The sequence below is a fragment of the Pollicipes pollicipes genome, unplaced genomic scaffold (genome assembly GCF_011947565.3).
Source record: "Pollicipes pollicipes isolate AB1234 unplaced genomic scaffold, Ppol_2.1 Scaffold_4295;HRSCAF=5057_pilon_pilon_pilon, whole genome shotgun sequence".
NCBI lineage: Eukaryota > Metazoa > Arthropoda > Thecostraca > Pollicipedomorpha > Pollicipedidae > Pollicipes > Pollicipes pollicipes.
In genome coordinates, this window is record NW_023596461.1 from 24,828,923 (window position 1) to 24,851,226 (window position 22,304).

Genomic DNA, 22,304 nt, shown 5'->3' on the forward strand with positions numbered 1-22,304 from the left:
CGTCATTTGTCAGCCGGTCGTCATTGCCACTCATGGGGTGATGCCAGACAGTAGTCTTTCATTCGTCGTTTATCAGTCGGCGGTCGGTTGTCACTAGTGGGGTAATGTCAGTAAGTTGTCTGTCGTCCGTCATTTGTCAGTCGGTGATCAATTGTCACTCGTGGGCTGATGTCAGTCGGTAGTCCGTCGTCTGCCATTTGCCAGTCGTCGACTAATGTTAGTCTGGAACGTAGCCGTTGTGTCCAGAGCTTGCTAGGGTAGCAGTTGTGCCGTCCGTGCAGCTGACGATGCTACAGTTCGAAGTAGCAATGGTCACTTATTGTCTTTTAGCTGTTCCAGGGAGCGTTTAGTGGTCCAAGGTGGCACCTCTCACACTGAAACTAGTCGGGGTCCTGACAAGTATTTCAGCTAAAGGGGGCATACCATGGCTAGGGCCTAAGCCTCGTTTATGAGCGCGAACTACAGCGACAGGGTAAACACAAAGACTGCGCACGACGGAGGAGAGACGGGCGCATGCGCAGACGCTGCCATCAGCTTCAGCCGCAGGGCATTGTCCGTGCGAAAGATACTCTCACATATTGGACCGTCGCGTTCTACATGCGATAACTCTACGAGACCACAGGAACATGTTAGGTCACACAGGTCTAAAATATATTATTCAGCAGCGAGCAAAGTTTACATTAACATATGTGCATCCGCGAGGTATGGGGCAACTGTGACCGGCGTATGTACATTTGAAATCTATGCACACTTATATGTGCATCGATTTTGTTCAAGTGGATGGCTTCACGCGATTGCGGCTTAAATTTTGTATTTGGACTTTCCCCATACACGCGAGTTTGGCATACATCTGCACAGTTCAAGTTTACACGGGTACGGGTGCACACTGAAATAAATTAGCGCTGATGAATCGAAACACGTTAGTCGGTAACAGCCAAATAAATCGCATTGAATTACAAGCCCTTTTTGGTGCACCTGCCCTGAAACCAGTGCATTCTTTTCATGTCTGTTAAAGCGCGCTTAAATCGCTTCATAAAGCAACGGCGGCAATAATGAGAAAACTAATTATACTGAGAATCACGCACCGGAAAGTTGCAGATTCTAATAAAATATGGGGCGGTTTCCCGATAATCATCACACGCAGTGGTAGTCCCATGGCTACAGAAGATATCCATAGGTCATGTATAGCTACAACCAATATAGCTACAACAGTTGAGCTTCTTCCATCACATTTGCTGTTTGCCTCTACACCTTCCAATGTGGAGTATTCCCTTTAATTTTACCCCGCGGTTTGGGGATTTTAGAAGTTCGTCGACTGCGGTGGTCATTTTGCACCCATTTGATTCATTTAAGCTCACCCATCGAGTAGTGATTTGACAAGCGTCGTAATATATCAATACACAAAGTCCAACGGAAGATGTTGGTGACTCATGAAGAAGGATGCATGGATAGGAAATCAAATGGATAATCACTCGATATAAATTTTCATATTTCACATGGTCCGTCACGCGTGCACGAGCCAGCAAGATGGAGTAGGCCATTTCCGACCTTTTTTACTTGTCCTGTCACATTTCGGCAACCAGGGCAATTAGAGCCATGAAGTGAGTTGCGAAGAATACATAGATAATTTTAAATTCATTGTTTTTTAACTTAGCGCAGGGAAACGTTGGTAACTCATGGTGCCTGACTAATAATAATTTAATCACTTTACTGATCGGGTGATCAGGAGGGTGCCATCTGTACGCTGACGTATTCGTTATGGCGTATTTAGCATGGTCTCGTTAAAACCTGGTTATAGAATATGCATTTAACAGGGTTTCATTCACAAATAGGATGTTTTCAACACCATTTCAAACTTACGGATGCGTACTCTTCTAAAAGCATCTGGAAAAGGACAGCGTTAGTACAAGCAATATGAGCCACGTGTGTAAATAAGTATTTGCAACGGCTGACAAGGAGTGTTCGCATTTTTTCAAGGCCGGTGCCGTAAAAAAAAATTGCGCCGTGAAAACGATCTAGATCTGTATGTATTGTTGAATCTTCTTGTGCTATACGCGGGGGAGCCTGGCGCTTTTACGATGCATACAACAAATATCATCCATCCGGCAGCAAAACGTTGATAAACAGACTTTCCGTAGCATTTAACTAAATCTAAGAAACAAATATTCCACAAATGCATTAAATACAATAGGACCCTGACGTGAAGCTTCATCAAACCCTTTCAATCGCAAGTTCAATTCGTTTTTGGGAAGTTAATTCTCTTACAATACATTCCCTGTCTAAAATAAATCCCCGGACACCCCTAACCGACGAATTTTCGTAGCCATCCACTTTGAACAGCCAACATTCTACAAGTGACGCACTAAGTGTGCGGCGATGAACAGCTAGGCTGTACAGGGGACAAATTTGAGCTATGCATTGGCATATTTGTACAGCGAGCATGGTCGTGAAAGTGACATTAAAATAGAGTACAGTAAGTGTCGGAGACTTCTGCAAGTTGCATGTATGCATAAAGGTAAGCATCGCCATGAATAAACATGCGCGAATTCCAAGTCAAGAATAGTGTACGCATCGAAACATGGCATATTGGACGCTGAGGCTGTCGGCGTTAATTTGTATAACACAGATACATTGTCTGTCTGTACAGCGCACAACCATCAGTTGCACAACATTTACATTTTCACGCTTAAACACTTGCGAGCTGTTGTGTATGACCACCACATGGGCTACTTATAATATTCTCGTGGTGCCGAACGCCGCGGAGGGCAACGGACCCATACGTCATGGAAAGAACTGCAGGCGCCATATGGTCAAGGCAGAATTCGTGCTCCAAAATGACAGGCATGCCAGCACACCAATATGCCAATACTTCCATCAGGAGATATGTGCCCACAGTGAGATCAATTCTTTGGTGTTTCCTGACGGTACTATATCGGATATAAATATTTCTCCAGCGACAATCCTAGTGTTCAGGTAGCACGTCTTAAAGCGAGCGAATTCATAACCCACCTAGCTGACGTGCCTTGCGCAAACCTAGCCTGAAAACCGATTTGAACGCTCCACATGACATTGAAAAAAGAAGATCTAGCAGCATGACAGACAGCCGTAATTCGGTCCAGCCTCGCGCCGCGCCATAACTCCATGCTAGCAACTTGAAACAGGTAGCGGATTTCCGTTACGACTTACACGTGCCCTTCTCGACCCAGGAGACACGCTTGCGGAGCGACTCAAGCGCCGCCTTGGTGGCCTTCATCAGCACCTCCAGCACCTTGCGGTGATAGAGGCGCCGCATCTCCTTCCCCGCCTTCACCATGTGCAGCCGCATCTCGGTCCGCCGCTTCTCCAGCTGAACGCGAGGTCAGGACGGTAGGTGAGCACAGACCCCACCAGCCCGGTCCATAGAAACCGGTGTCGCGTCTCGTATGTGCCGGACTGTTTCGACGCGCGAAAATGTTTTGGTGCTTTGCGTGCCCTTTTTGAAGTACCGGGGATCACAAGCAGCTTACCCCGCGGAGCCATAGACAGTAATTCCCAGACACATGAATAAAACCCTCGCGTGTCAGTTCGGGTCATACTACCGACAAAGTATTTCGAGGTTTGTTGTAGCAGGTTACGGTTGCTGTAGATAAAACTGTCATCGAGGGAAACGAAACAATGTTTAATGAAAACAATTAACACAAAAACAATTATCCGTAATGTTTTTCCCATTTACAGCCGTTTTTTAAAATAAGCGAAAACGCTGGCGTTTCCGGCTAACAGTGTAAAAGCAAGCAGTCATTACGTAGGTTATTTCACCACCATAAGTTTGAACCCATTAAAACCCAACAACATTTGAAAACCCCGTAACTCCGTGTCAATCGCCTGACATATAGGTGATGTGTCAAAGCCCGAATTGAAAACGATACCCTATCCTGAGGCCAGTACTCCGCCCCCGACCTCCGCCCCGAGCTCGAGAATCCTGAGCCCTGGTCGGTCCGCGACCGCCCAATCTTCACCCCAGAGCCCTGTCCCTAGTCACGTACACTGCCTCGAACCCGTCCCGGTCTCTGCCCGATCTTCACCCCAAAGCCCTTGTCCCTAGTCACGTACACTGCCTCGAATCCGTTCACGCTCTTACCACCGGGTCCGTCTCCCTCCCTCCCTCTCTTCTCTCTCTCGCTCTCTCGCTCTCTCGCTCTCTCTCTCTCTCTCTCTCTCTCTCTCTCTCTCTCTCTCTCTCTCTCTCTCTCTCTCTCTCTCTCTCTCTCTCTCTCTCTCTCTCTCTCTCTCTCTCTCTCTCTCTCTCTCTCTCTCTCTCTCTCTCTCTCTCTCTCTCTCTCTCTTCTCTCTCTCTCTCTCTCTCTCTCTCTCCTCTCTCTCTCTCTCTCCCCCGGGCCAGTCCTGGTCTCCCCTCGGACCAGTCTCGCTCTCTCCCCGGACCAGTTCCGGTCTCTCCTCGGACCAGCCTCGGGTCTGTGCCCGGACCAGTCTCGGGTCTCTCCCCGGACTCGTCTCGATCTCCCTCAGACCCGTCTCGCCCTCTGCCCTGTGCCGGCTGACCTCCTCGGGGGTGAGCTTCGCGGTCGGCTGCCGGGCACTGCCCAGCTCTGATGAGCCGGTCGCCGGTGGCACGGGCGTGGCCGGGCCCGACTGCGGCTGGCCCAGCGAGCTGGCAGAGGCTGGCGGCGGGGGGGGGGGGGGCGGCGCCGTGTGAGAGCGAATGTTGAACCCGACGGCGTGCACACTGGCTTATCATACTAACCATTACACGCCGGTGGTAGCTTGAACAAGTTCATATGGTTGTGCAAACACAAGGAAAGGCCAAACACGTTGGAAACACATTGGCAGCTGAACAGCGGTCGCAAGTGACAGGAGCTTGGCTTACGGTTGCCAGCAATTTCGGAAATGGTTTTGTTTATGTTCTTAATCGTTACAACAAAAATGTACACAACACGTTAATTTTGAGAGTAACTGGCTAGGCCCAAGTATGGTTCATGGCCGCAGGTTTGGCACACAAATGTTGATGTTGCGTGGGTGTGGCAGAGTTGGTGGGTTTTTCATAGTGAGTACAGGTATAACAACACTGCTACTACACAGCCCAATGTGAGTGACGACAAACACCAGCACATGGGATATTTTCTACCCATGTTGTGTGTGAAATATGGGAGTAACTTTGCTCGGACATTTTTGAGGAAGCTTACATATTTCTGCCTGCTCCCACCTTCTACCTTTCTCACTAAGTCCATGGAGGCGTCATGAAGGCTGTATATACCTTGGCTATTTGATTAACCACTTGCATAAACATATATGTAATTCGGTATGAATTTTGCCAGTCGAGCCAGGACCCGGGATATCAGTCTCAACAATTAATCCATTGTTCCAGATTGCAGATATCATCAGTGTGCTCAACCTACCACCGAACTCTATGGGTCGTAATCAGATTTGCACTAAATGAGCACCCAGATGTCATATTCCGGCAATGACGTTACTGTTGGAATCTTATTGCCACTTTTTCAAAACACTAAATTTGCTCACCATTCACTTAAGCTGGTGGCAGTCAGGCACCATGCTCACAGCTAGCAGAGTTCATTGGTGCATGGCCTCAGCTTGTATTGCTTATTTTTGGGATGATGAGCATTTCAGCATGTGTCAGGCATGTTTCGGAGCCTAGATGTCGTCTGTAGTATGTACTCCTGATGAATCGCTACTTAGCACAATAATGAAAGCATACCCTGTGGGCGGATGTGTTCAGTTTGCATTACTTATTTGAAGCGGAAGATGTCCATTGTATTGCACAATAATCCAGTTTCCCAATTATGGTGATCTTTTCAGATTCCCAGCTTAACAAGGCCACTTACAGGAGCGGCTTGATGCATGTGGCACCAGTGTTGTGGCGCCTGGGCACGGAGTTTGCGAGGCACATTTTTCATTGGAAGCTTTTTCTAGTCAAGCAGCCGAAAGGAAAGGACGAGGGCCAGTGCTGTGTCATCTCTGCCGGTCTGTGAATGCGAGGGTATTTTTTTATTTTTTTCTGTCCGACCGTTCTTATTTAGCCTTGGCATTGAGGCTTGAACTCAGTTAACATTAGAACACATGTGGAATTTTTGTGATCATCTTTTGTCTCATTTATTTTCATGCCTTCTTTTAGTCATGATTCATTCATGCATTTCAGTGTGGTGCCTGTAAGCAAATGCCTACGAGAAAGTATACTGTGAAATGCATGGCAAGGCATTTAGTCATTTACAGGGCACAGTATTGCTTTCAGTGTAGCATTGAGTTAGATTTGTGATGTGTTGGTCTGGATCGGAATCCGGAGTGACAGCCGTCCCTGGCCGTGGCTGGGAAATGACAGCTGTCCCTGACCGGGGCTAGGGAGTGACAACTGTCCCTGGATGGGGCTGGAGAGTGACAGTCGGCGGACTGCCCGTTAGATTGAGTCGGGCGACGACTCTCAAGAGGGGTTTGGCTGGAAGCTGGTGTACGGCGATTTATTCCGACCGCCTCGGCACGGCATGCTGCTCTCCGTGCAAATGAATTCAGGTGTCCAGGTGCTCTCCATGACGCTCATCACACTCGGTGGATGACTTGCGGCCGCTATGGTGGCCCTCGCGCCTGAGCCGTATTCGGGCCGGCCCCGCGGTGGTGGTTGTCCGTGCCTTGGTTGACACTACAATGACAGTCTTCACGCCTGGCGCTCTTTCAAGATGTGGCATTATTACCGGGACGGTGCGGCACCCGTCATTTGATGGGGATTACTGTGATTTGGTGGTCCGCGCAGTGGGACGAGCAGGGGGCCTAGGTCTTTTGTTGTTGCTGTTAAGGCCGTTTTAATTTTTGAGAAAGTGGATGCATAATGGAATGACGTAAACATACGCCGTTCATCGTGTATTGAAAATTAATGCAAGAAGTTAACATCTACTACAAAATTCACTCAATGAACTGCTTTTTGTCCTGCCTGTGTTGCGTCGCTGACCTGTACCAGCACCGGCGCTGGCTTCTGACCGCCTGCACCAGTATCGACGCTGACCTCTGACCCTCCATATCAGCGTCTTGTGTTGGCCTCTGACCGGCCCCTGCAGTGTTCGCGTGCCTGGGCTTCCTGTCGCCGGTCAACCGCGGCTCGCTGATGACCTGGAGCCTCGTGCTGTGCGTCTGCCTGGGTCCGCCCGCCGGCTACGTGTCTACCCAAATTTACAAGTCGGGAAGTGGCGGCGAAAAGTGGGGACTCGACGTACCGCTGACGTCGACGCTGTGCCAGGGGTATGCAGTGCCCAGCTGCCACCGCGCTGCCGGCATCGGGCCGTCGCTCTCTCCGGACAGTGTGCGCCGGCGCGGATGGGCCAGCGCCGGGCCGCGCCCACCCGCCGCGCTGGCTCAGAATTTGCACCGCTCATGCGTGCATCCTATTTGTGTGATTTCGGCGTCGCTGTAGATTTAGAACTTGATGGAAACACACTTGAGCGTGACGTGCTCCAAGCTTGGAAAATTGCCACGTTTGAATCGGCTGATGATGCGTTGTGTGCGGGAGGCTGTGCCGTTGAGTCCTGCTCCCAATCGCAGTGGAGTGGGTGAACGCGGCCAGCGAAATCGTGGTCATTGGCAATGCCTGTGCCCCACAGAGGAGAAATCACTGTGCGCAGGGGTCGGGTGAGACGTCTATTCCGCTGGATGACGTGGTTATCGTGAGTGGGGCCGGGCCGCTGTGGAATGCGTCGATGGTGCTCCCACTGAGCCCCCGTTTGCCGCCCGTCCGCAGGATCGTGTTCAGCATCACGTTGCTGCTGAACTGCGTGCTGTGGGCGTACGACTCGTCGGCAGCGCTGCCATTCCCCACCATACTGACGCTGATCGGGCTCTGGTTTGGAGTGTCAGTGCCGCTCACTTTCGTTGGCACCTACTTCGCCTTCAAGAAGCACGTGCTGGAGCACCCTGTGAACGCTGGGCGCGGACTGAGGGTGGCCGCGCGGCGCCACCGGCGGCTATCCTCGGGCGCTGGGTGCGGACTGAGGGTGGCCGTGCGGCGCCACTGACGGCTGTCCTCGGGCGCTGGGCGCGGACTGAGGGTGGCCGTGCGGCGCCACTGACGGCTGTCCTCGGGCGCTGGGCGCGGACTGAGGGCGGCCTCGCAGCGCCACCGGCGGCTGTCCTCGGGCGCTGGGCGCGGACTGAGGGTGGCCGTGCGGCGCCACTGACGGCTGTCCTCGGGCGCTGGGCGCGGACTGAGGGTGGCCGCGCGGCGCCACTGACGGCTGTCCTCGGGCGCTGGGCGCGGACTGAGGGCGACCCCGCAGCGCCACCGGCGGCTCCCCTGGGGCGCGCTGCATGGTTTGGCCGCTGTAAGGAGCGCACTGAATACGCCAGCGCAGCAGTACATGTATCACCTGTTAGCACAGCAATGTGTAGTCTTGGGTTTGACTATTTGTGGTATTCAGGACAGTGGCTGGTAGTCAGGAAATAGTTGGTGGTCTTGTGACCATGTAAAAAACAGTATTTAACTAACTATGGCATCGTCGCGCCCTTTAAGAGCTTGCACTCAACCCAAAAATTTCTTATTTTATTTTCCCAGAACGAGCAAAAAATTGTGATTACAACGAGCACCCTTAAATAAATGCAGTGAATGTGCCTGGCGGTGGCTCACAGCAACATTTGTCCGCCTCAGTTTGTATGTCTGCCTTAGCACACGCGGCGGTGGGTGAGCGGGAACAGCGGTGTTGCTCGCTATTTTGCCCATGGCTGGGATGGCCTGCATCCGGTGGCAGTGGCCGCTCGAGGCCAGTTGAGGTCAGGGGGCGGGCTGGAAGCTGCCGAGCAATATGGGACGTGAAGGAACGTCATAATTTTTCTACAAACGGTATTCCTACGATCGGGTGTGCTCAAGGCGCATGCCCGGTTCCGTCATTTTGGACACTGATCACAGAAATTCCTTCATGGAAAATAGTTTGGACAGTTGAAGAACGTCATTATTTGGCGGCTTGGTGTAACTAAGTGGCGAGAGTTTTTCTGGAATATGATGTTTATGCTTGTGTTTATTTTGCTTTTTGTCAGAACAATTCTTTTCTGGGAAACGTGTTGTCAGCAACGGAAGTCCACTATGATGGATGCCAATGTGAATTAGTTATGACTCAACTTTGTTGCATGGTTCCAGGACGTCTCGAGTTACAGTCGTATCTCCGACCAGTGCATCTTGTGGCCGGTGAAGGTGTTGAGTACCCTTCCGCACGTGCGCCCGCTCCAGGAGGCCATCGTGGACAAACGTATGCAGGTCACCATCACTGGTCCGTCCGAGCACTCCGGTGTGGCACACCCAAATGTGCGCCGCGGACATGGGCCGGACGAGAATCGAGAGAGCCTGGCGGACAGCCGCATCCGGCTCGCCGATTCCAGTAGTTTACATTTCTCATGACTAGCTAGCCCCGCTTTGCTCACCCTGGCGGGCGTCAGGCATTGTCCATTGAGGATGGATGCTCCTGGTGGAATGTCGCGTGATATTTGTTGGGGAGTGAAATGTTAGTTTTAATTATCGTTTGATGCAAAATGTGTCTTGCCAAAGATGTGTTTGCATCTTTGCTACCCACGTTTTGGGGATTCACAAAACAGGCTGAAGGAGTGAAGTCACTCATTGGTCGTGTGCTTTACTGAAAGTGATTGGTATATTGTATACTTTGTTTTTGGCCAGTCGTATGTCAGATTCAGAGTTAATACAAGAATGCACACTTGACCCATATTCTCATGATGGAATTTAGTACGAAAGCAGCGGGGGATTGCAGTACAAAAACCATATCATTGTTTGTTACGCCATTCCACAGTGCGGCACTGAAGTGGACCACAATGGCACTGTTGACCAATGCCATTTTACAATGTACTTCATTGGCTGACTGCTCTATGTCAAGCCCGCGAGAAAACAGTTTATAATTTATGAATGTCTTAACTGCTGATTTAACGCTGCCAAAGGACTATTGCGAGCCGGAATGCCGTGGCACCACAATGATTGTATCAGGGCTTATTAGTGATTGTATAAATAATCCTGTGCAAGAAAAGCATTCTTGGTGGCTCAACCCTACCATCTTTACCGTAGCAATAACAATGATCTGGTAATCAAGTCATGACACTGTTACAGATTCATTGTTAATTTTTGCATGTGACTGCACTTCCAGTTACAAATAATATAGAAAGGAAATACTGCGTGCATCACAAGACATCAATGTCACGACTACTGCACTGCAGGCAAGGACAGTTCAGATATCCTCAACAGTCCTCGGCAGGTTTCGGTTAGAGATCCACGGTACTACATGACGATTTTAACAGCATATCGTGCTTTTTATCGTGCGGATTTTTAATAATCTGACATACAAGCCGACGATCACTATGTTGCGTATGTTAAACCGTCCACCAAAGTTTGTCCTACGACCAGTGCCATGACAAAAATCCACAACCAAGCCATTCACTGGCCGGCCAGCCGACAGAGCACTCGCCACCAGAATGGCCGGCGGGCGTTAGCTTAAGCGCGTTTCGAGCAAGGCTATCTAACGGTTTCGAAGTATTCTTTAGGTCTGGCTGCCAGATGCTGCCAGGTATTGCTGTCGTCACAAAACATTCCATGACGCCACCAAACGATGACGTGATGGGACGCATTTTTACAAACATCGAAATTTTGCTACTTAGAGTCGTTTTTGAGCCTCGAAAATTTACCAATAGTTACAAGTAAGCTTTTCCCATCATATCATATGCTTATCTCAATATCTTTAAATGTGGAACATCCCCTTTCAAAGTTGGTGTAATTGCTGACGGGTAGGTTCCGGGCAGGCAGGAATGATTTCGGACGAGTAGGACCGCGTGGCCGCGAACCTTCGACCAGCGAGTAGGAGAGCGCATAGGAAATACAATATGAGGGTGGAGGCAATTCGCCCATGGCCACAAATGCCTCTGCGGGCGGACGGGCAACCGTCGGAGGGCGGGCGGGCGGAGATCGGAGGGCGGGCGAGCGGAGTTCGGAGGGCGGGCGGGAGGAGTTCGGAGGACGTGCGGGAGGAGTTCGGGGGACGTGCGAGCGCCCGTCGGCGACTCACAGGACGTGTCGTCGGAGTCGGCGTCGGTGTCGACGAAGCCACTAGAAGATTGGTCGAGCCGAGTCGGATCGTGGCTGTGCACGAGCTCGACAAGCTCCGCCACGCCCTCCTCGATCGTGCCGCTCAGGCTGTCCAGCTCCTGACGGCCGGCACCGCCACGGTGGTCACCGGCCGGCTGGGTTCTCCCGTCCCCGGTATGCACGCCAAGGGCGGTCAGCCACCTTACGACATCTTATCGCAATCATTGGACACCGCCTTTGGGTTCCTGCATTGATCTTAAAGGGGTGAACTCGAAAATGAAGGCCATTCGATGTCGAATGAAAATATTGCTGACCAGTGGGTCCACACGCCAGAAATGGCCACTTCGGCGGCGATAAACGTACGTGTTCGGGACTTCACGCGCGCCTCCCAGTAACGTAGGCTACAGCCAAGACAATAGGGAACTGATTCTTCTTCATGAGGGCGAGGCGTGAATTTCGAGTTTCTGATTAAGCCCCTTTCAAAACTGACGACTGTAGGCCCTAGCCGCCGCCCGCCCTGGCTCACGGCTGTAGCGTGGCGCCCCGCTGGTGAGACAGCCAGCTTACCTGTGCCGAGACGACGCCCAGTTGGTAGGTGCGCACCAGGAACTCGTCGAGCGTCCAGGGCTGGCCGTCTGGCAGCGTGCACAGCCGCACTCCGTACATCCGCGCCAGCGTGTCCTCCACGCGGCTGCCGTAGATGTCCACCAGCCTGGCCGGGCGCCGGGCGGGAGCAGGGTCAGTCAGACGCCTCCACAGGAGCCAGCCCGGGCGGTCGGGCCAGGTCAGGCGGGTGGGTACCTTATCTTTAGCTGAGGACGAGCTAGTCCGGAACGGCCAACAGCGACCACCTGACGGTGCATCTAGAACAGGCAGAGGGCTTTGGTGCAGCTGGTCTGAAGATGAGCGAGCTTAGGAAGCTCCGCGGATTTCAGCGCTGGTCATGTATTCCAAAACCAGAACACCAACGACTCCATTGATTACCGCGTGGAGGGAATGAATAGCCATGTACAGCCAAGCTTTGATGAAGGATGACCCTGTAGGAGGACAGGCGTTCGTATGAAGTCAGCCAGCCGAACGCAGGATAAGTAGCTGGGAATGACGGCTTGATGCCCTCTACGACGAAGCCATACGACCTTGCAGCGACATGGCCACATAACAGTGCAGAGGAGTTATTTATTTTTCCACCGGTCGCTTTCAATCGATCTTTTTTCAGCGATCGCTACAATGGCTGGCGTTGGCCACACAGGCCTGTGTGAGAGGCGAGCTGATCATAAGATAGCATCCAATGTCCGTTCTGCCAAGTCGGACCTGACTATTTGGGAACGCCGCACATGCCACGTAAGGGTGCCCCGGTGCACACCTGACGATGAGCACCTCCAGGTCCCGGACCGCCTGTTGGATATCCTTGACGGTTTCGCAGAGCCGCGGCGAGGTCCACGTGAGTCGCGCGAGCCGCGTGTCCAGCAAGCCACGCACGTGCAACACATGCGGCACGAGCAGCGGCTGCAGGCCGGTCAGGATGCGACCTTGCACGGCGGCGAAGTAGTCCAGCAGGTCCTGGCGGCAGCACACAAAGGCTCATTCGCGAACATGAACAGAAGAGACTTCCGTTGGTCAATGCTGCCGGTATCGGCGCAAGGAGACATGCCAAGGAGATTTCGATGCACCCGCAGATGGCGAAGTGGGGCAGGCTTGGCACTAACGCAGTGACAGATGTGCACTGCTTCGCCGCACCTACGGGGCACATCCGGTCCACGCACTCGTGTCGGAGGCTGCCGTACCTGGACCGAGTTGACGACGTCCACCAGGTACTGTCGGCGGGAGAGCAGCGCTGTGGCGACGATCGGCACCTCCAGGCCCATGCGCAGGATAACCTCCACCTCGCGCAGCAGCACGCGCACCTCGTGGCTGAAGTTGAGCCTGAACTCCTGGCCGTCCGTCAGCACCACCGGCCACGCCAGGAAGCGCTCGATGTACAGCACCTGCGGAGGCCGAACGGCAGTCGGGTCTGGCGGCGGCGCCACGGGGCCGACCGCAACCAGAGTACATGGCTCACATATAAAACTCATGGAGTTCACGTTGTGTGCATCAGCCAAGGGTGGATATTTTCATGCAATGCATCAAGGGAGGCAATATCTTGCAACATCAGTATCAAATGAGAAACGTCATCACAACAGCATCAATTGTAAAACATGAAGCCTAGCTTCCAGTCAAAACCCATCGCGCTATCCATACTGCTTGTGAAGCTGCAAGGTTGCTGAGCGCGTTAAGTAGTGTCGGGGCGTGCTGCGACGTCCATTCGGATCCAGCCATCCCCAACAATTCAAGAAAGCCTTCCGAGGCGCTGTGCGTCTTGCCTGTAATAAGTCACACACTGACACAGCCTGTCGGGCTATTTCGAACCCGCGGTATTTTCAGCCTGCTCCGGATTAGCCTGGCCGGACATTGCCTGAGTGGGAGGGGAGGGGGGTCCACCACCCTGGCACACATACACGGCCCTGACCTCCACTGGCTTCTGAACCCCTGATCGCGGCAGCCGCCGGCGCCCGGGGCCAGTCAGCTCACGTTGCGGTCCATCCAGGCGGCGTGCAGCAGCTGCTGCTGGCGGCACAGGCAGACGGCCAGCTTGTTGTAGCGGCGCACCGCCTGCTTGGTCTCTGGAAGCGCCAGGATGGCCGCGTGCCGCCGGATCACCTCCATCGGCTCGCTGAGCCGCCGGAACAACATGCGTGCCCAGCGCACCTGGCCTGCGCGTGGAGCGTGGGAGCTCGGGTCACTGCGCTCCTCTAGACATGATCTGGGGGTCACTCGTCCCCATCGCCCGCCACACCTGGCCTGCAGGTGAGGCATGAGAGCTCGGGCTACTGCGCTCCACTACAAAGGCCGGGGGATCACTCCTCCCCAATCCGACCACTCCTCACTCCAATCCGACCCCACTCCTCCGGGGATTCGTTACCCATCCAGTCTCAGGCACACGGATGATATTGCTACTCACATCTAGCCACCCTGATCTGAGGTCGAGATGACGCAATAGACACTATATCACCTTTGAACATTTAGAAAACGCGTCCAAACTCAAGGAATGGGTGCATAGGTCCTCCGAATCCAGGAAAAGCATGCGAGTTACGGATCTTACCAATGGATCACTCTCGGTTTTGAAGCTCAGAGTCGCAGTCCCCACGTTACTGGTTTCTGAAGATGACCGCTGAACAGCCTCAGCCGTCACCTTACGTACAGCGTGTTGGCCGTATTGCGATTGCAGGCCATGATTACTTATAGGCGCACGCCAGCTATAACGGTGCAGGCGCTGTGTGACTAACGGGGACCGATACTGGCTGTCACGGCTCTGGCACACACTCAGACTACGGCACGAGCCAGCCTGGCACCGGCTGCCGTGTCGTGACACAGGGCGCCGCCGCCGACCGTCCAGTGGCGCCACGTACCAGCGAGCGGCGCCAAGTACCAGCGAGCGGCGCCACGTACCAGCGAGCGGCGCCACGCACCAGCGAGCGGCGCCACGTACCAGCGAGCGGCGCCAAGTACCAGCGAGCAGCGCCACGTACCAGCGAGCGGCGCCACGTACCAGCGAGCGGCGCCACGTACCAGCGAGCGGCGTCACGTGCCAGTGAGCGGCGCCACGTACCAGTGGGTGGCGCTACGTATCAGTCAGCGGCGCCACGTGCATGACAGCGGTGTCACATACCAGCCAGCGGCGTCACGTACCAGCCAGCGGCGGCTCGTTCCAGGCGAGCGGCGGGTTGTCCTTGTGCGTGACATAGTGCCGCTGTACGCCGGTCACCATGCGGCTGTAGTGCTGAGCGATGCGCTGGTGTTTGTCGGACATGTTCAGACCCGGCACTACGGCCGCCACCTTCTCAAACCTGCCGCCAGGGCGAAAGGCATGGACATGTTGATCGTTTGGGCGGTACCCATACATGTCATGTTAAACCCAATGAATATGATGAGACAAATGACTGTGATACCATGAATCGCGTTCACAACTTCAAACCACGGCGCAAGGCGTGTTCCCTTTCAAAGGCCCTAATACGACATTTGCATGCTTCTTTTGGTTTTGTTGACCAGACGTAGGCTGATAAGGAAGAATAACGATCAACATGCTCTGCTACAAAAGCATATCCTGCGCGGTTCATTGACACTTGGACGACTTGGGAAACGTAAATATAGTATCTAGAACACCTGGGCATGACAAAAAACACGTCGTCTAGCTAGACACCCCGTTGAACAAGTGTAAGTGAAGCCAACCCAGCGAAAGTGTGTGCAGCTCAAACCGTAGGCCCAAACACGATGCCTGTGTCCCGCTGACCCACTCAGATACACACCTTCAGTCGGGTCAGCCAGGGTGTTCGCGGGACCAACCTGGTGATGAAGTGGAAGGCCTGCGGCGTCTCCCAGACGTCGTGGAAGCCTTGCTCGAGCGAGCCGCGGATCTGCGCCAGCAGCGAGGCCGAGCCGCGCCGAAACTCGCCGTAGTCGCTCACGAACTGGCCGCTCCGGTAGTCCAGGTAATCGTACTTCTTCTGCGTGATGTCATCCACCATTTGCCGGAACATGGTGATGATCTCCTCCACCACTGCGGGCAGGTGATGTCATTCAAGCTGGCGGGCGCGGAGCCGCCCCGGACAGCCTCGATTTGCTGAGCCTCAGTTTGTGGTGCCGAGGTCAACGCGCTGTCGCTGCAATGTGCTACACAACATGTAGGACGGCAGGAGCCTTGTGGAGAGGACGTGTGGCGTGTTATGAGCGCACAGTAGGGGGAGATTTTTCAGTCGAAAATAGAAATACCGTGTGACGATGGTCCTTTTCGACAGTGTCCCTGTTCTTGTATAGTGCCCCAACGCTTCCCCAATGACAATGGATGTTGTTAAACACGCGCTCGGGTGGAGGGGGTCAAAATGACCCCACCCCAAGGCTTTTCCAGAATGATTTCAGTGCGGCCAGGCGTAGCCGCTCCAAAGTTTGCATAGCTGTAGTGAAAAAAATAGCGGATTTTTCATATAACTAATTATAGGTACTTGGTAGGGTCGCTGATCGATGGCAGTATGGCAGTATGATCGTAGGTCGTATGGTCGTAGGTCGTTAATCTATACCAGTATGATCTATGGCAAAGACAGACCCCGGCTCTCAGCGAAGGGCATGTCTAGGGAATCGTTAAATGTGATGCAACAATGGATCGCAAGGCAGAGCCAAACACACCTGAGATAGTTTCGTGGGCAATAAGCCAATTTAGTCTAGAATTGCTACAAATTCCATTGACCTAGGGTCTGGTATGAAGTTCAGACCAAGGTCAAAACTAATCTGCTTTTTTACTCAAGAGCTTGGTTTGATAAGGTAGCTTTTGGTGCTCATTTCAAATGTTTTAACGACAGGAACCACAGCAAGCATGTTCCATGGACGTTTTAAATGTCAGAGTAGGTCGCTGGTATGAAATGACCAAGTTCAACATTTTGTTTTTAGTAACACACCGTCTTGCATAATCCCTGACGCTTATTCAAATGACAAAATAGAAGCGACCTTGTAGGCATTTGATCACCTCGACCTTACTAGGTCCCAACGAGGTCGCCGACCTCGTTGAAATTTTGCTTAGAGCAGGTATCTAGGTTCATGGCATTTGTGTGAGGAGGCCTGGGGGCACTTGAGACACCAATTCGAAATTCGACCTTGTTTGACCTCACCTCAACCCAATGGCATAACCTAGGAACCTCAAGTCTTGACATAACTGAATTCACGTACAGGAAAATCCACTCCACGAATTTTGGCGTCTCCATCTTAGTACTTGTCTTATCATTAGTATTATTTCAATGTTTGTTTGTTAGTTCTCCATAATATTGATTTTATTATTTGTTTTATCTCGTAGTATTCTTAGTATTTGAGACCTCAATGTGGTCAAATTGACCCTCACCCGACCAAGGAGTATTCAACCGGCCACCCGGGCGCATGCTAAGTTATCCAGGATGCAGCGTAGATGCGGTAGCGCATACTTACGTTATTCTCTACGTCATGGCAGTAAGATTGGGGTGACAGAAAACCAGAAAACTGGTTTTCAGAAAAAGGAATGCTGGATGTGATGGTCGGCGTCAGGAGCGTGCGCACGTCTTGACTTCCAGAGGCACGTGCCCCCTCCCCTCATCAAGCTTATTACCTGTATAAATGTGTGCGTGGATGCATGCTGGCCATGCAAAAATTAGAAGCAAACGAATAAAATTGAACAGATCGAGGTCACGCAGCGTTGCTTTACGCCGCGCACTGTGCTTCGCGCGCCTGCGGCTCGCTAACGTGAGTTTCCAGTGGAAGTTTTGAGCCCTGTCCCTCTCCGCATTGCCAACTCCTGCGTACGTCCCTGGTCGGTATCATTTTAACTGCCAGCCTTTCGTCATCACCACAACTTTCGCACGCTTTAATGTTTCTGAACGCAGGTTCTCACGAGAACAGGTGCAATGAGCTTCGGTGCCGGTACTCACTGGGTACTCCTTGGAGAAGACCTGCAGTGGAACACCAGCGACACTTTCATCACTGCAAACTATGGAGACAAATATTGAAATTGTTCCCATGCAAAATGGGGATTTGTGACATGAAAGAATCGTGATAGCACCGCTGCATGGGAGATGTACGGAAGTTCACAGCCAATTCAAAGACAGGAACGCAGGTAGAATGCCGAAAGACCAGCAAGAAGACCAGCCGACCTTCGATCCTGGAGTTGAAGAGCCGTGAGTAGATCTGGATCGAGTCGAACAGGTCGGTCAGCATGTTGAGCCGAGAGCAGAAGGCGTCGAACTTGCCGAAGATGTAAACCTTGCTGAACTCAAACGGCCGGTCACCCACGTGCTCCAGGGCTTTCTAAACGGCACGCGAACGTTGGATCAGTTGATGTCGCCCGAGGCTGCTATAGCCCAGAGGCAGGCAATAAATTTCACTTGATTTCGGTAAGCAAACTTTGCTAATGGCATTTCATCACGTCACCACACTTCCCGGTTGCCTTAAATAACAGGCCCGGACCAACGCGTCTCGCATGGAATATATATATATATATATATATATATATATATATATATATATATATATATATATATAGCTTACATTTGATCGTTTTTCGTTTTTGTGTGTGACGCTTTTGACGTTTGTTCTTCCGACGCCGTGCATCCGTCTCATGTTCCATGAACCAATCCACCCGATCATGATCGGCCCAAATCACGCTTAGAGCTCAGAGTCCCGTACCGTCGGTGTTGTACTGACCTCGGCCCGGCGCGCTGCTGTACTGACCCCGGCCCGGCGCGCTGCTGTACTGACCCCGGCCCGGCGCGCTGCTGTACTGACCTCGGCCCGGCGCGCTGCTGTACTGACCTCGGCCCGGCGCGCTGCTGTACTGACCTCGGCCCGGCGCGCTGCTGTACTGACCTCGGCCCGGCGCGCTGTTGTACTGACCCCGGCCCGGCGCGCTGCTGTACTGACCTCGGCCCGGCGCGCTGCTGTACTGACCCCGGCCCGGCGCGCTGTTGTACTGACCCCGGCCCGGCGCGCTGCTGTACTGACCTCGGCCCGGCGCGCTGTTGTACTGACCCCGGCCCGGCGCGCTGCTGTACTGACCCCGGCCCGGCGCGCTGTTGTACTGACCTCGGCCCGGCGCGCTGCTGTACTGACCCCGGCCCGGCGCGCTGTTGTACTGACCCCGGCCCGGCGCGCCGCTGTACTGACCTCGGTCCGTCGAGGTGTTGTACTGACCCCGGCCCGGCGCGCTGTTGTACTGACCTCGGTCCGTCGAGGTGTTGTACTGACCCCGGCCCGGCGCGCTGTTGTACTGACCCCGGCCCGGCGCGCTGTTGTACTGACCCCGGCCCGGCGCGCTGTTGTACTGACCCCGGCCCGGCGCGCTGCTGTACTGACCTCGGTCCGTCGAGGTGTTGTACTGACCCCGGCCCGGCGCGCTGTTGTACTGACCTCGGTCCGTCGAGGTGTTGTACTGACCCCGGCCCGGCGCGCTGTTGTACTGACCCCGGCCCGGCGCGCTGTTGTACTGACCTCGGTCCGTCGAGGTGTTGTACTGACCTCGACCCGGTGCGGTGTTGTACTGACCTCGGTCCGCCGAGGTGTTGTACTGACTTCGGCCCGGCGCGCTGTTTTACTGACCTCGGTCCGCCGAGGTGTTGTACTGACCTCGGCCCGGCGCGCTGTTGTACTGACCCCGGCCCGGCGCGCTGTTGTACTGACCTCGGTCCGTCGAGGTGTTGTACTGACCTCGACCCGGTGCGGTGTTGTACTGACCTCGGTCCGCCGAGGTGTTGTACTGACCTCGGCCCGGCGCGCTGTTGTACTGACTTCGGTCCGCCGAGGTGTTGTACTGACCTCGGCAAGCTGCGGTGTTGAAGTGACTCCGGCTCGATACGGTGATGTACTGACCTCGGCCCGCTGCAGGCCGGCGTGGTAGTGGTCTCGGAGCGCGATGCAGTCGCCGATCTTGGAGCGCACCTCGGCCTCCGGCTGAGACCAGATGGTGTGCCGGCCCCGACAGCTGATGTACTCCATACATGAGACGATCATCTGGTTGGTGACCTGTCACACGTCACATTGGGGTCACCTGTCATATCGAGGTCACAGGCCTATGGTTCACTGGGTCTTAGTCCTTTTGCAAATAAAGTGAGCTGAAAGAAATGGGGAATTTTAAATGAAACTCGCATACGTCCATGACACGTTTTAGATACCATTTGTGCCTGGGCGCAGGGGCGTTTCAAGAAGTGGGGTGACTGAGCTCAGGGCATACTATAGAAACCTTTAGCTGAAAGGTATTTCGGCGACCGGAGGGGTGCAAATCAAGGACTTCGTACGCTTTTTATTAACATTACACTTTGCGGAGACCTGTGAATGTCCTGCTTGCTATGCGAGATATACGCTTATAACTATGTTTACTCCTGCACGATCTTCCCTTTTCGGCTCATCTATTCCATTCGGTGAGTAAGATTATCCAGGTTTCTAAACTCCTTCCCCTTCTCAACATTGTTTACCCTGGGAGGCGAAATTCCGCGAAGAGGTGGGGATTTGGGGTCATTGGAGAGGAGTCCGTCTCCACAGTTCATATGACAATATACGACCAGGGTACAGGCTGGTTAAAACCTCGCATTGGAATCAATGTCCCATAGAACGCCAGAGTTTTAACGCGCCTGGATTTGGCCGACTGCTTGTCAAGAAATAAGTTTTTGTCGCAGCATTTTAGGCAGAAACAGATTTGGAAGCCCAACAATGCTACCTGCCAAGAACAATGTGACAAAAGCCATAAAACTAGGGTTTCTCCTGTATAAAACGACGCCATAAAGTCAGGCCCTTCTTTCAGAAATGTGGACGCGTCGCATCCACATTTCACCATTCAGCGACCTGCTGTTCGGCCCGCGCACGACGCAGTGCAAAATGGGACGGACAAACAGACCTTGATCCTTATTTGAACTGCATCGTGAATTACTGCTCAGAATAATTTGGAGCTAGCGCGTGCAAATTCTCGGATGCCATTCAAATTCATACTGTGCATTTAGTTTCACCAGCTGTGATACCTTTAGCTACTTCTGCATTGTTTCCGTGTTGCGTTGTTTCTGCGGCATGGTGACTTTATACTCCTAGCCTGCTATTCTGCGCGCCTTCGGCTCCCGTGTGTGTGCCGGGTCCAAATCCCGGTTGCGCCATGGTCCCTGAACGGCGATATAATCCAGGTTGCGCCATGGTCCCTGAACAGTGATATAATCCCGGTTGCGCCATGGTCCCTGAACGGTGATATAATCCCGGTTACGCCGTGGCCCCTGAACGGTGATATAATGCCGCTTGCGCCATGGTCCCCGAACGGTGATATAATCCCGGTTGCGCCATGGTCCCCGAACGGCGATATAATCACTCCGGTCGCTAGCGCTCTATAAAATGATTCCTGAATACGTCCGTCGCGCTTCCCTTAAAAAAGGATCTGCGCGTCTGGCTGTTTCTGTGCTATTTTTTCGTTTCGCGATATTTTATCTTGAAGTCGGTCGTATGAAGGAGTGGTTTCACATAACGGTGTTGCCATTTTCGTTAAGTTAAAAATAAGCTGGCACATTTTCTCAGCGGTATATTACACTTACAAAGCGCACGAGTAAAAATATACAAAAATACGGCAGGTGCCACGTCCCTGCCACCACATCGACGCCAACCGTAAACCAATGATACGCCAACAGAGCATCATTATCACACGTCACAGCATAGTCATCAAGCGCCTGTTGGCAAAGGGCCTATCAGAGGCACTTCGGTGTCTTCTCCACAGTCTTCGGGAAGAACACACACCGCAGAGCAGCGATCTTCTTGGGGTGTAACGGCTTCTGCTCAATCTTAATAGAGCGTTTTCGGCTTGCAGGAGCTTGTCGGTTGGACTTCTGCCTGCACTTCGCTCCGACCCGCCGGTCGGCATCTGAAACATTGCCAATAAGTCGTTAGCATGCTTGCGAGACCCATCAAGGGAATTCGCTGACTGGAGTTGACCGACAGCTGGCCTTAATTATGGGCAAAATACATAAAGCTATTCACCAATGCACTCAGCATTGAACAAGAAACACACTTGCTTAGGCTCCATGTCGGTACGGGGTACTTCATGCATGTCAGCATGTTAAGTTGAAAAGCGTTTTTTTTCGGGAAAAAGGAATCTTCGGTCTGGCATAATGGGACGAGTTACTCACCTAGCAATTTAAAACTTTGCACCGATTGTAAAGTGTCCTTGAGACCAGTGCACTGATGTTTGCCGCTAAGCTATATATTTCTTAATTTGGAAGCGGCAAGGCGGTCGCATCGGCTCCCACTCTTCCCTGACCAGTCCGCATTATAAAAGTATATTTCTTAATTTGGTGGCGGCAAGGCGGTCGCATCGGCTCCCACTCTTCCCTGACCATTCCGTGTTATAAAAAACGACGAATCAGCGCTAGGGTTAAAGCTTATATCATGAACCCATCTGAAAGTAACGCCAGTATGATGCTACGCATCTGGAGCACAAGTTCATGGGTATGCTTAAGCGAAATATCAGCAGGAAACCACGAAACCGTCATGTGCTCCGCAATTTTTCCAGATTGATTCTGTGAAATCTTATCACAACAATACCGAGCCAAAGGTTATTTTCCCGTAGCTGGGGACGTGGTAACATTCCCAAACCAAACAATGCTAAAAATCCAAAGCAGAACTGACCTCGACTAGGCTTGATGGGCTTGTCGGGTGACTGGACCCT

At 52.8% G+C, this 22,304-nt stretch overlaps 2 protein-coding genes across 2 annotated transcripts in view; one reads left to right on the forward strand and one right to left on the reverse strand.

The window, feature by feature from the left end:
- The window catches only part of LOC119097337 (dynein heavy chain 5, axonemal-like), a 118,530-nt gene extending 115,205 nt beyond the window's left edge, over positions 1-3,325 (reverse strand). Inside the window, 1 exon segment of the mRNA XM_037220385.1 lies at positions 3,187-3,325. Within this exon segment, the coding sequence (XP_037076280.1) occupies positions 3,187-3,325 (139 nt within the window).
- A 2,815-nt stretch (positions 3,326-6,140) lies between these two features.
- Positions 6,141-8,009, forward strand: LOC119097338 (transmembrane 9 superfamily member 2-like). The gene is made up of 4 exons (XM_037220386.1): positions 6,141-6,161; positions 6,411-6,555; positions 7,059-7,239; positions 7,736-8,009. Exons 1-4 carry the CDS (start codon positions 6,141-6,143, stop codon positions 8,007-8,009), a joined length of 621 nt encoding a protein of 206 aa, XP_037076281.1.
- The last annotated feature ends 14,295 nt before the right edge of the window (positions 8,010-22,304 follow it).